The sequence below is a fragment of the Pygocentrus nattereri genome, chromosome 9 (genome assembly GCF_015220715.1).
Source record: "Pygocentrus nattereri isolate fPygNat1 chromosome 9, fPygNat1.pri, whole genome shotgun sequence".
Classification (NCBI taxonomy): domain Eukaryota; kingdom Metazoa; phylum Chordata; class Actinopteri; order Characiformes; family Serrasalmidae; genus Pygocentrus; species Pygocentrus nattereri.
Window position 1 is genome coordinate 27,912,704 of NC_051219.1, and position 13,788 is coordinate 27,926,491.

The 13,788-nt window shown below is 38.6% G+C and overlaps 1 protein-coding gene across 1 annotated transcript in view; it reads left to right on the top strand.

Annotated features, from left to right (window-relative positions):
- The window catches only part of zgc:113278 (uncharacterized protein LOC541528 homolog), a 29,980-nt gene extending 16,482 nt beyond the window's left edge, over nucleotides 1–13,498 (top strand). The window contains exons 10-11 of the mRNA XM_017698238.2: nucleotides 1,271–1,431; nucleotides 2,890–13,498. Of these exons, the coding sequence (XP_017553727.2) occupies nucleotides 1,271–1,431; nucleotides 2,890–2,963 (235 nt within the window). The 3' untranslated portion in view covers nucleotides 2,964–13,498. The remainder of the gene's footprint in view (nucleotides 1–1,270; nucleotides 1,432–2,889) is intronic.
- Nucleotides 13,499–13,788: the final 290 nt, after the last annotated feature.

A 13,788-nucleotide genomic window follows, 5' to 3' on the forward strand; every position in this document is an offset into this window, starting at 1 on the left:
TTCTTACTTTCAGACGTACCCCTTGTTTTTGAGTGTCACCTTAAGTTACAACTAGTTGTGGTTGAAATCTTCCCGTATGAAGTAGGACAACCCTTGAATAAAAAAAGAACATTACTTCATTAATAGCTTGCTAGCGGTACTGCGTAGGTGACCCTGCCAGTCTGCAGTGATAGTAAAGGAAGATAATGTTCAGCAACCTCACTACTGGGCTTTAGTTACATTTAGGGCATCACATGCCTTCAAAGAGGGGATAGTTATTTATTATAGCCCTTTTCTGACTCTTCTGTAATATGAAACTGAAGCCAGCTTTTCACCAGCGTCTTCTGCTAAATTTCCTGTTCCACCTTAAATGGAGCAGCTGTTGCTTTCTGGAGCCTCAGCTGTCAGAACCTCTGCACCATTTAAGGTGGAACAGGAAATTTATTGAGCTAGGTACTGAGACATCACCATACTACTAGCATTTTTAATGTTTTTTTTTATGAAGATAAGGACCATAATTCATTGAAAAGAGATTAAACTAAGATGGTAAACGTGTTATCCTAAAATTAACAGAGAAATTAATTACATTTGCGCAGCCATCTTGCTGGGTTTCTTTTTTCTCATAACACTTTTTGGACTATGCCTCGTTTATAAGGCCATGTAGCCCTAACCCTTCACCCTTACCCCTCTATCTCAACAAAAATCAGGGTACCCTACCCCTAGACGTGAACACGCAGAACGGAGGAATAAGGGCTAAGTGGCAAGGGCAAAGGGTGAAATGGGATTGGGCCTAAGAACTTGCACTAACACTAATATTGAGCCAATAGTGTGCATGCTTTACGATGCAGTTGTCTTCACTGGTGTTACTGAATCTCTTCCTATACTTAGTTTTTGTTTTGATAAATTACATCTTAACTGGGTTCAGAATTGCAGTAAAGTTAAGAGTAAAAGAGGCAGGTGTTCATTGTTTTTCCATACTGCTTCTTAAAAGGAAATTTTGCTCACCTACCTAAAACACTCATGTTTATATTGCTTGTCTGTGATGTGTTGTGGGGTAAAAAAAAAGTTTCAGAATGATTTTGTGCTTCCTGGGACAGATAAAGTCTGTCTAGCATTCTCCTGCCTGGTTTTGAAATGAACCAGCCACTTTCAAATTACAATGTGATGAACCAGAAACAGAAAATAAGCGTCTCCATTTCTGTGTGAACGTGAAGATGAAGTTCCCTGTTTTAAACAGCGCTTTTACTTTTTATGTCTCTGATCTCACTGTCCGTGGCCTCTCTCTGCACAGGATGACCTGTCTGTCAGCCATTTGCCTGACCCAGGCCTGGATGATGTGGAAATTCATCAACTTCCAGCTGAAGAAGTGGAGGGAGCAGAGCCAGATCCAGGCCAGCAAGAAGAAGGCTGTCAGCCCCAAGAGCAAACCCACCAAGAAGGAGTCTTCTAGGGGTGAGAGATCCCTAAAGCCTCCTACACCTACTGAACATAATAAAACGTCCTCTGCAGAGAACCTCTGCACATTCTAATGCACAATCACGATTGATTTGCTGAAATTAACATTAAAATTTACATTTAATACATCAATTTTGGCCTGTGAAACTGTTATGATGTTTTTCAGTTTTATGTATTATTTTTTCCCCCTCTATATTTTACTGGGCAAAAATAAATAAAAATGCTGCACTATAATTGGCAAACAAATTGCATATTTATAACCTCTGTAGAAGATGTGTTAACTTATTTTAACAGAAATCAGAAAATCAACAGAGCATATAATTTGACCAGGGGTCTTCGGACTTCTGCATAGACTGTGCACAATGTACTGGGTCTTTTTTCCCTATATAGTTTGTAATTGTGCTCATCTTCCTGTAATTTTTTAAAATAATTCTTCTAAGTAAATAGATTAAAGGTGCTATCTGTATAATATAATAATGTCTCTTATAAACATTAACCTTTTTTGGTTATTTTTATGATTGACCCTTCAAGCCATCTGTAGTAGTTCTGGCTGCTCACATGTTTTTTCTGTCTCAGCTCAGCTTTTAAATGGAAACTTCTGTTGATGCGTTTCTTGATAAAACCTTATTTCCGGCTACTGCAGTTATGAATTAGTTTATCACTGAGGTACATCCAGTCTAATGTATCATTTACAGTGACAAACAAGTGCTGATGCTGACAGTATCAGTAATATCAGTAATTCAGCAGAGTACCCTGGACAGTGCTTGCGAGATAACTGTGAGTAAAACAACAAGCAGCAAAATAAATCGGTAGCAAAGCAGAACACTCCAGTTTCCCTCGAAGTAAAACAGTAGTGGAACAAGAGCGAGAGGCTACAATCATGGAGAAGTTAAACCTATGTCTATATGACCTATTTGATATATAGACTAATTGGCTGAAACATTATTGAAATATTGAAAATAATAATTCCATTCTGATGAAGCTTATTTTGTCTACTCATTTAGCTTTAAAAAAAATGCACTGCTTTTAAAATAGCAAAATCTTTATTTATTAACTTCATGAAAGAACGAGTTAGTTAGAATTGTGATTGTTTAAAATATTTGAAAGTCCTTATTATATTGTCGTATTATTAGAAATATAAGAAGTAGTTATAAGAAGTATTCAGCCAAACAATGCAAATGTTGCTAGCTGTGAATGAAAGTGAATGACCATCACCATTACGCAAAATGTCCCTATGCCTTTTAACATGGTTAAGCATGGCTGCTTAATGTTAATGGCTATTCACTTTCATTCACTGCTAGCAACATTAGTGTTAATTAGCATAGAAATGGGGTAAAATTCCTTGGAAAATGAATGTGTAAGAAACAGTATTTTCGACCTTTGGTCTTGGCTATTAATTGTGCTACTTCTGATGAAATGAAAAATATTTATAATAAAATCGTTTGTTTTTGACAGGAGGTTTGGTGAATGGAGTGATGAAACCAGAGGACAAAACATCACCCCGAGCCAGAAAAACAAAAGCCTCCTAAATGAAGGGAAGGTCGATGCTGGAAATGTGACGCTGTTTTTCTCTTTCTTAACTCCAACTGTGGGGAGAAAAAAAGAAAAAAGTTCACTTTGTCTCCTGAAAGAACCACTGAATCACACAGACACCTTAACTGTAAGGTCTAGGCTCGAGTGAACAGAGTTAGATGCTTCGTGTGGCTTTTGTTTTTGTCTGGATTTTTTTGTTTGATTGTTGTGGGTGTTTAATCCTCCTCAGAAATCTGACTTTTTAAAATATTCCACTGCAGTTTGCGTCTAGTGTTTTGAGAAGGGTTTACAGAAGACTTTGCTGTTGGTGGGAGTGGTAAAGGAGTGTTGGGAAAAGCTGAAAAGGCGACCGTAAAATGTGTTGCCGTGTTCAGCTAGCGCTGTTTTAGAGGTGCTAGCGCCATGCTAGCTCACAAACTTACTGAATTTTGTGACTTTTTACCCGAGTGAATGAAACGATAACCAGAATCTTCATCAGGGGAATCTATCTCTCTATCTCAGTCTATCTCTCCTTCTCCTTCTCTTTCTCTCTCATCCTTCAGGGCTTAGTATTTAGCATTTAACTCCAGAAGAAAGTGAAATTCGCAGCCCTGGTGCTTAACTTGGCACCCTACTCAGCCTCAGTCACTGTGTCTCTAATGAAACACTCTGTCTGTGTGGATAGAGGCTTTTTTTAAAAAGTGCTCTTTTTGTTTTTCCAGTTACGCCCTTAGCTGTGAAACCGTTTGGGCTAAGCTAAAAGCTTGGTTGAAGAATCAGAGGCAAGCAATCGAGGGCTGTCGATTTCCTCACTGGTGACAGGGTGGATTTGTTTTTTATTGACCTCAGTTGTGTAACAGGGCCTGATTTTTGTTAAAAGAAGAAGAGAAGGGTTTGCCTCTTAATACATCACGCAGGATTGCCATTTTAAGGAAGCACTGGTGTTCATTTGTGCTTAAGAGACTTTTCAGATTAGAGCACCCCCTGTGGGCTTGGGGGGGCAGTTCATAAACCCTTTCAGTACTGGCTTTAACAGGCCTTAAGCCACTTTGCCTCACCGTTTTCTCTCTCGGGAGCCCCTTTAGCTGTTTTTGGGCTGTTATGTTACTTAACATTTTTATTTAATCAGCGAAGTTTAATAGATTAGCCCTCGAAAGGGCGATGGAACCATTGAACACAGTTATTGACTTCAGCTGCCCAGAAATCATTGTGATCTGATGCTTTTCCCTTTTCAGAGCTGATAAAGCTGTTTATAAGCCATAACAGTACACTGTTTTGAAGTTATAATGTTCAATTTGCTGGGCTTTAGGTTGCAAATTACTGCATCTCTTATACATGACTGTTCATAGAACTTACTCTGATAGCTGGATAGTTAGCATGCTAAAGGCTATATGGCTAACAGTAACTGAAAGAAAGGCACAACACCACAGTTCTACACAGTTCTAAAAAGTTTAATTGCAGAGTAAAACAATTATGCCCAAATTGCATGTACAATATGTTTGGATGGCTGGAAAAATGAATTTGCATTGCAAAGTTTGCATGGCTAGCCGATAAGATCACTGAGGTTAACCTAGCTAATAGTGTGCTCCTCGCCATACCGTCCTCCCGTTCTGCCACGAGTGGCCACTAGGGATGAGCATTCTGACTAATTTTGATATTTAAAAATACCCATTAGGGTTAATTAACCATCTGTTAATCACATGGAAGGAAAAATGGTGGCAACAGTGGACTTCGTCCAACATTAATGTAGTACCTGGGTTGCACCACTGTTTAGCAGAATGCAGAGTAATACGTTTGAAAACTTGGTTTGAAAATACTTTGAAAACTTTTTTAATTATTCAGAAAAAAAAGCTGACGAGAATTGGTAGTTTTGTTGGATGAGGAGCAGAGATTGCCTCTAAAACTAGAGCTAACAGGTACAATACTGGATGCTAATTAGACTCATCTTACACTAGATGTTTTCTTCACAGTGGATAATGTGCCAACATGTTAGTTTGTCAGAGAAATATATTTCCACTGTTTCTAGATCTAGCTAAAATCAAGAGTAGTGAGCATGAAGCCTCGCTGCATCTGCCTTCTCAGTAACACACTTGGTAACGTACTCACGTTAAGGCATATAAAGAGAAAAGGGCAGGAAATAGGAAAGTGTAATACAACATGCATAATGACATGCAGATACAAGCAATTTGACAGTCTTACAGTTCTGTTAAAACATGGCCTTTCATTGAACTGTGAGTCTGTATATTTTGCCTTCCTGCGATGAAAGGTAAGGAACATCTGAACAGTAATTTCAGTATTCCAATCCTGGCACTTTGAATGGTTAATGGAGTATTCAAGTACTTGTGAACATCCCTAGTAACCACCTGTGTAACACATCCGAATGGCGAGTTGATGTGGGCGAGGGCAAGTTGGGAAGAAGAATTGAAAAAAATTCAATTTTGAAAATAAATCCACATATGTTCCCAATCAGAGTGATAGTTGTCGTCCTTCCTCCTGAGTGCATAAATACACCTTTGGTAGGAAGCTGTCAGACTTAAAAACTACACACATGTATAGTCTGACTTAAGGCCTTTACACACTGAGCATGATTATGATTTATTCGAACATCCAAACTGAATTCAAACATGTATAGCTGATGATATCGTGCAAGCCAAATTAGAGATGGGTGAAATGGCAAAAATATAACATCACAATAATTTAAGAAATTTTCACGATGTATGATCTGTCACAACAAATTTTTTTTCAGACATTAGGAATGTTGGAACAGGCAAAAAAATGCCCGTACTGCCACATTAAAAATGATAAAATCATTGACTATAAATTATTTAACGTTTCCAGACTGTGCGTTCCAATTCAGGGGCTGCATCCTTCAAAGGTTGCAGGTCTACAAATGTGTGTGCTTCGAAGGCTGCGTAAAACCGCAAATGCTGAACTGAAATGAGACTGTTGGCTCTACAGCAGATTTCCTGTTTGCGTCACAGTACCGCTGTTCTCGGCCTTACCGCGTGGCATCACGAAACACAGCTCATTTTAAAGTTTTTCAAAAATGTAGCCAAAAACTTTGATTTCAGTTTTTTCATTTGTTCAGTCATTAGAGGTAGAGGTGCTTCTGTCTGTCTGCTTCTTGCTCCCTAAAACAAAGCGAAGTGTAAGTTTGCTTCTTTGTTATTTTTTGTTTACGTTTCTGTTTGACATTTAAACCGAATGCTTACATTCTGCTATGCTGATGCCGCTGTGTTATGAACCTCGGCATATGTTGGCTGGTGAAGGATCCACCCGTTGAGTCCTTCATTGCCATGGACTGGACAGACACATTTCTCGGGCACATATGAAGGTGCCTTCTAAATGGGACAGCCTAGTCACGCCACTGTGACCCAGTTGGCCTTCATATGCAGCCCCTGAATTGGGCTGCAGCTATAATTTGTTACAGTAATGCTAAACATCTGTCGTATTGCCCAGCCCTACACCAAACAGTGTTTCAGACACACGGAAATGACATTTTATTCGACAACGTGAACTAAATCAACACTGTTGTATCTGGCATAGGCATGGCAACCACCATGATGACGGATCGTTTTTGCAGCAACTAGAACTTTTAGACAAACAACAAAAGAATTACTTTGACTTCTCATTTGTCATGTGCAGAGCTGCTTCTCCAAAAGCAGCTCAAACTGAGTTACAGAAATCCGAGCAATATGAGCTCAAAGTTTCAGCTCCTGAGTGAGCTCTCTTCACTTTTCAGAAAAGGAACGTAGCCTGCCCAGTGTCCCTGTCAGACACACTGCCTGTTTGTAATATGTTCCCCACTGCTGTATATAGTGATGCAAATTTTTGTCCAAATATTTTGCAGTTTCATGGTGTTCATTTGTGTCACGTTCGGCGTGTAACGGCCTTTAGGTTGTGTTCCGCAAAATTGTCAATGTGATTTGATTACTTGATCATGCGACTATTAGTGGTAGATGTTATCCTTTCTTAGAGCTTCCCCTGTAGGCCTGGAGGGGATGCAATGGAAAAATACACATTTGAAAAAGCAACTCTGTAGATTTTAAAAATAATTTATTCTGCGCTTTGACTGAGTCTGTATCCCACTAAAGCTTTATTGCAAAGTAGACACTATAACCACGTGAGCTTTACTTTCTTAGAGCTCCCCCTTGTGGCTTGGGAGATATAATGCATAAATACACATTTGGGCAGCTGTTAGTTTTTAAATAATTCCTCTGTTGTAGGGTGATAGATTATGTACTATTAGTCGCTCTACTTTAAAATCTTTATTACAGAATTATGGTCATCCTGCACTCTTATTCTCCCCCTGAGGCTTGGGGGGGGGCACCTATATGACAGGGCAACTAATGTACATCTTAATATTTGCTCCTAAGCTTTGACTTGGGCTTTGTTCCCAAGTAGTGAAGTCACAACTTCATCAGCTATTGCAGATCGACAGTCATTTTACTTAATGATATACCTATTACAGAGTGGTAGATGCTTTATTTTCTTACAGAGATCTTTATGCTGTGACAGAAATGAGGTGCATTACTGCGGCATTGGCTCCTAATTATCAGTGTCTACTGTAAGGGGAGCCTGGCTCTGTTTTCAGCTTTGTTGTTTACTGGTACGTTAAAGAGCCCATATCATGGAAAAGTGAGCTTTTTTGATGTAGTATGTAAACACTTAGTTTTGAAACATTCACTCCATAGTCTGTACAGTCCATATGTGAAGGCTAAGCTGCTATTTTTGCATTTTTATTTTTTTGTTTTTGTTTCCTGGTGGTTGTGATGTCACACAACCAATTCATTTACATCAGGGGTGCACAACTCTGGTCCTAGAGGGCCAGTGTCCAGCACAATTTGGTGATTTACCTGCTCCAATACACCTGATTACATTTACCTGTTAATTGCCAGGTTAAGTGGGTGTGATTGAGTTGTGAAACCTCCAAACTATGCTGGACACCGGCCCTCCAGGACCGGAGTTCTGCACCCCTGATTTACATATACCGCCTCCCTTACCAACATTCAGCCTATAGTGGTTTGGCTCCATTCATGCTGGAATTATGAGGAATTTTTCAGCCCTGCTGAATCAGAACATAGGTTCATTAACATATATCAAGTCTGAAAGACACAGTAACAGAAACAGCTTCTCCTAAAAGATAAAGAGAGTCATGTAAAAGTGAATTGTGGCTTTGTCTGCATGTGTGTGTTGTTTTTGGTACATAATACAACACAAACATTATAGCAGAGCTCATGTGGGGTGAAAAATGTAACAAGAAAAATGTAGAAAACAGTATATGGGCCTTTTAATATTGTTAACCCTGAGCCTAGGAGCTATGCCCTATCATTTTTGGCAGGGTGGCTGTTTTATAAAGTTCATCAGACTTGGAATAAGACTTAGCTTGGAGGGGGTGCTGTTACTGGAAAGTTCTTACAAAGCTTTGAATAATTACTAGATTGAAAACTCTGCTGATGAAACATGGCCTCTTCAGCAGCACAGAGCATTTGTGGCCTTTTTAGAGTTGATATGTGATCTAAATTCATTTTGCCTTTTAGCCTTTTTTAGCAGTTTTCCCCCTCTCTATACCATGCTTATCTCTTCTAGCATGGCCAGGGCCGCTCTGCGGTGGGTTCTAGTGAAACGATACAATCCTTTTTCAAGTGTCCTTAAGATAATGACAGTATACGCTGTGGATGGCTTGTTTTCAGTTACAATGATCTCTTACTCTTTGTCTTTGTTTTGTGCTGGCGCTTGCCTCTGGCATGATTCTTCATTGAGAGTTGTACATTGGAGTGCGTAACCATTTACAGTGTCCTTTTCTCTTGAGGGAGCCGTGATGGCGTGGGTACGTGTGCACGTGTGCATGTTATGGACCGTGCATGAATCATGTTGCCTGGTTGTTTGATTTGGGGGGGAAAAAAGGGCATGTAGTTAAAAGACTCAGTTTGTCCTGGTTTTTCGAATTTGTACAACCAAAATGTTTGTGAGGGGCATTTTTTCTTCTCTCTCTGATAAGCTTTTCTGAGCTTGTATAAACACTCACATTCGCACGCACACACACTCACTCACTCGCACACTTCCGTCCAATGCTGTACGTGTGTTAATTGCCAAATCGTGTAAAGGAGAACTTTTGCTCTTTCCCAGTGATTTTGATATTGCCACTACACATCCTCATCTGACCTCCTTATGCAGCCTAGTAGAATTAAATTACACAACAAAGGAACAGTCTGGTGAAAAGTTTGCGCAGTTTCCCCCATAATTCTAATGTAATGAATCAGCCAATGTGCTTAGTCTGTTCTTTTGTCCAATATTAAGATAATAGTATATAATAGGGTTACATTAGCAGCCTGTTTGAGGTTACTTTAAAAGGGAATTCAGTCAAACTTTCTAAATCCCTGCATAATGTTGTTGAAATTTGTTGTCATTTATAGTTTTTTGATGTGAAATGGTCCATTGCAGAGATACTGGCCATTTTAGGTTTCTTTACAGTGGTGGTGATAGGAACCAGGGGTCCCAATGTCTGCAGCACAAATGTAGCCATTTTATTTACTATCCAAATCAAACAGTGAACCTACACATGTCTTCTGAGCTTTTATGTTGTAATGTTGAGAAGATGAAGCAAAATAGTATTTTGCTTTGCAAGACCTGCGTGTACCTTTTAAAAAAATATACATTTTAGGCCAAAACTTTCTCAGAATTTTTGTAAAACAATGTCTCAGGCATTAAGCAACATAAATGTACCACTTTCATCTAATACTTTAGATCTAATAGTAAGGAAGCTTTCAGAGGTCAGAGGCCTGGTTCCTCCAATTCTGACTCAGTTGGTTTCTCTACACTCTCACAAATAAAGGTATGAAACGATCACTGGGGCCGTACCCCTCTTGTCAAAGGGGTTGTACCCTCAAGGGTACATTGCGGTACCTGTAGTCAGGGAACATAATTGTACCGTAATCTACTGAAACTATATTATTTAAGCTGTATTGACTCCACACTTCCCGTCTCGTCTCCAGGCTTTTTTATTTTATTGTTCTAACTTAAAACATTAGATTATCAAAAGTACAAATACGTACTTTTCTCCTGGCAAAAACGTATTTAATGTACACAATTGAACCTAAAAAAAGCACCGTTGTATCTTTTGAGGGAACATTTACATTGTTTGTACCTTGATGTCTGAAAAATATGTCTGCACAGAACCTTGTAGAATGGAACATTTCACATCAAATAGCTCTGAATGTGGTGGAATTCAACTTTAACAGCTTAAGCAAGGCGACTGTGTGATGGTTAGGCATGCAGTTTGCACTATGCTAATTGGTGGCCATAAGCTTCCATTACTTGTCATTTACATTAGCATTGTAGCTCCAATGTGAACAAACTTCATTATTATTATTATTATTATTATTATTATTATTATTATATAGCTTCAGACATCTAACGTGCTGCTTGATTGAGATTTGAGGTAAGGAGGAATGTTTTAGATTTTATTCCTGGCTGAGCTGTTCCTTTTTAGATGGATTGGTTGACAGCTGAGAGGATTCTCATATTCATTGTCTTTCAGATCAGTGATTTTAATACTAGTGAACTTGAGCCTGAAGTCGATTAATAATTCATTTACCTCAGTGCTCTTTGACCATCAGGCCACTTAATGGACAGCACGTTTGGAGGCGTCTGGTTTGTTTCATTCAGCTTAAAGGGATACTTCAGCATTTTAATCCCTCTCTTCTGTTTTTCTGCAGTCGATTACCCGCAGACAATAATTTTGACTTTACCCATACTTGACAAAGAACAGAAAACTTGTTGGCTCAACTCTCTACTAATAGAAGCCAGTGGGCAGTTTCTTGGCTTTGATTTTAAATGTGTTTTCTGTTCTTTTTCCAAGTACAAGGTGGTTTTGTTGCCTGTGGTAATTAATAGGGCCCGAACAATATGAGAATTCTGTGGCCAGTGTCGAAAGGTTCTGTTCACTGATATCGGCCAATGTAATTTTTTAGATTTTAATTTCATACTGTAATCGTATTAATCATATTTTCAGTCCTCAGCAGTGACATTTATTAAACAGTTAAACAAAATTCTAAAGTAATACTATGTAAAGTACATTAAATCATATATTGTAGCGCTGGAGATGCAGCAGCCCAGAATATCTTGTGCTTTTGGTTTAAATCACCTCTCATGACACAGGGGTTCTCAACCTTTTCCACCCCAGGGCCCACCTGTCCATAACTACTAAGCATAGCGGTCCACAACAAAACTAAAATCAACATTTGAAATGCAGTTTTCTATTTCTTTTCACTGAAAAGCTGAAAATTAAGGGCTGAAAAATAACAGATCCTCCATTCCGGTTGTCAGTAGATTTTCATTTGCAGTTATGTTAAAAAACATGGCTGAAAAGACAAAGAATATGAATGTATGAGCCCCCCCCCCAACTATGAACTGCTGCCTCCCTCTGAGTACAGGCCCACAGACCACTAGAGGGTGCTTTGTGATCCACTGGTGGTCCACAGCACACAAGTTGAGAAACCCTGTATTAATGTGTTATTTACTGTCGCGTAGTTAAATTGAAAGTGCTTCACATTCAGCTGTCGTAAGATTTTTATATATCAACATCAAGAGATCGATTCTTGCCATTTGCCCATCCAAAATAAGGGCACTAATTAAAATATGGGCAATGCTGATAATCTTGTGGTTTGGCCAATATTATCAGCTGATCAGTATATTGTTTGGGTCCTAGTACTCAGTATGCATGAGGATTATGATGGGAAAAGTAACATATTTCCAAACAGATAAAAGCCAACAGGGACTAGGCAGAGTTTATTTAAATAATGTTATAGCATGTTAGACTGATTGATCAAGTGACTTTTTTCCTTAGTTTCAGTGCAGAATATCCAGTTTCCTCTCATATTTTAGAACAGAAAATAAGCACAGTGTGCTTATTCAAACCAGAGGCTGCTTTAAGCTATTAAACAAGCAGATTTTACTGTTTCTGTCAGTTGAGCCTTCATACGGTAATATCTTAGGAGGGAAAGAGCAAGGTCGCTCTTTTTTATGTTTCTACTCTCGACCTGTCGCTGTCTGATGTTTGAAGAAACCAATATTGTGTAGATGACTATATTGAGACACTGTACTGAATTCTTGTTAGATTTTTAAACTATTTTTATAGAGTTGAAACAACTGTAGAAAGATTAACATTATTTAGCACACATTATTTTTTTATGCCTTATTGATTTCTGAGTTTTATTTTTGTACTGTGTTAAAGAGCTTTCTACCTTAAAGGTGCAGGTCTAACCGGCAGGTGAAAAGTGCATGAGTAGATGAGGTGGGATTTGGGCAGGATGGATTTATGGAACAGAAGTGGTGGAGATGGACAAACAGCTACTGCCAGGTAGCAAAGCTTGAGCTCTAATTGGAGTATTTTTTGTGCTAATATCAATTTTATTTCTGTCCAGTTTAATGTAATATGAGAGTTTTAGTTCAGTACATTTTGTTTTTGTTTGTTTTAAGTGGCCTCCTGCTATCTGAAATCTGCCACTGCAAATGTTGATAATCTCTGTGAATTCACTCACCCAGCAAACTTTTTTTTCCTTTTTTCTTTTTTGTTTTCATGGCAACTGGATTTATTTCTTTATTATGCAAGAGGTGCTAAAACGGACGTGTTTTTGGTGTGACATAATCGTTAAATCGTCGTGTACTTTGCCTGTAGTTGTTGAACTTGCAAAATATGTGTTTCACCTGTTTATGTAAAACGTCTCAGATGAAGTACACTGTGTCCAAAAGTTTGCAGACATCTGCCTGTCCAGCTTTTCATCTGAAATGAAGGGTATTAATAGGGAGTTTGTCCTCCGTTGCTGCAGTAACAGCCTCTACTCTTCTGGGAAGGCTGTACACTAGATGTTGGAACATTGCTGTGAGCATTAGTGAAGTCAGGTACTGATGTTGGATGATCAGTTCTGGACAGTCCAACTCATCGCAAAGGTATTGGATTGGAGCTCCATCATTCCAGTTCAAGTCCAATACTGGTGGGCTTTATACCCCTCTAGCCCACACTAGACATTGGGTATGAGATCTGGACAGTCCAACTCATCGCAAAGGTATTGGATTGGAGCTCCATCATTCCAGTTCAAGTCCAATACTGGTGGGCTTTATACCCCTCTAGCCCGCACTAGACATTGGGTATGGTGACTTTAGGCTCATGTGTAGCTGCTCCAGAGCTTCCCATTGTATTGGTCAGTAGCTGAGTTCACTCATTGGAAGGGCTGTCTGGATACTTTTGGACATATACTGTATGTAATATAGGATCAGTCTCTCTTGATCCACATATGAAAGGCAAAAATTATCCGATTTCTGAAAAGTTTGATACAGATGACCCCTGAACAAGGTTCAAACGCCTTGTTGAATTAAAAAAAAAAAAAAAAAGATGCACCAAAGCTTTCTCACAAATATCACAACAGGTGGACAACATTTAAATTATTTTTCTCTAGGCTTTTTTGCATATGCACTGTTCTTTTTTCAGATGCTTGTCTACATGTTGAAATGTATTGCTTTTATATAAAAGATGTTATTAATCATGTATTTATGCAAATCTTTGATTTCTTTTTTTTTTTTTTCTTTTTTGTTTTATTTTTCAATTAAACTTTTTGCGTAATCTGAGTGCTGTAGTTTTTTTCTTCTTTGTTCTCTTAACAGGAAAAAAGTCAAATTCCCCTCCGGGTGGGGGGGTTGGGTCATAGAGCACCTGTCCTTTATTTAATTTCCAGTCAAAACAGTCATTCAATGCAAGTTACTCATTTTTTCAGCATCAGTGGAGAAAAAGGCTGAAAACATATTTGGCCTTAACAACTGAAACAACTGAATACATCACATTTT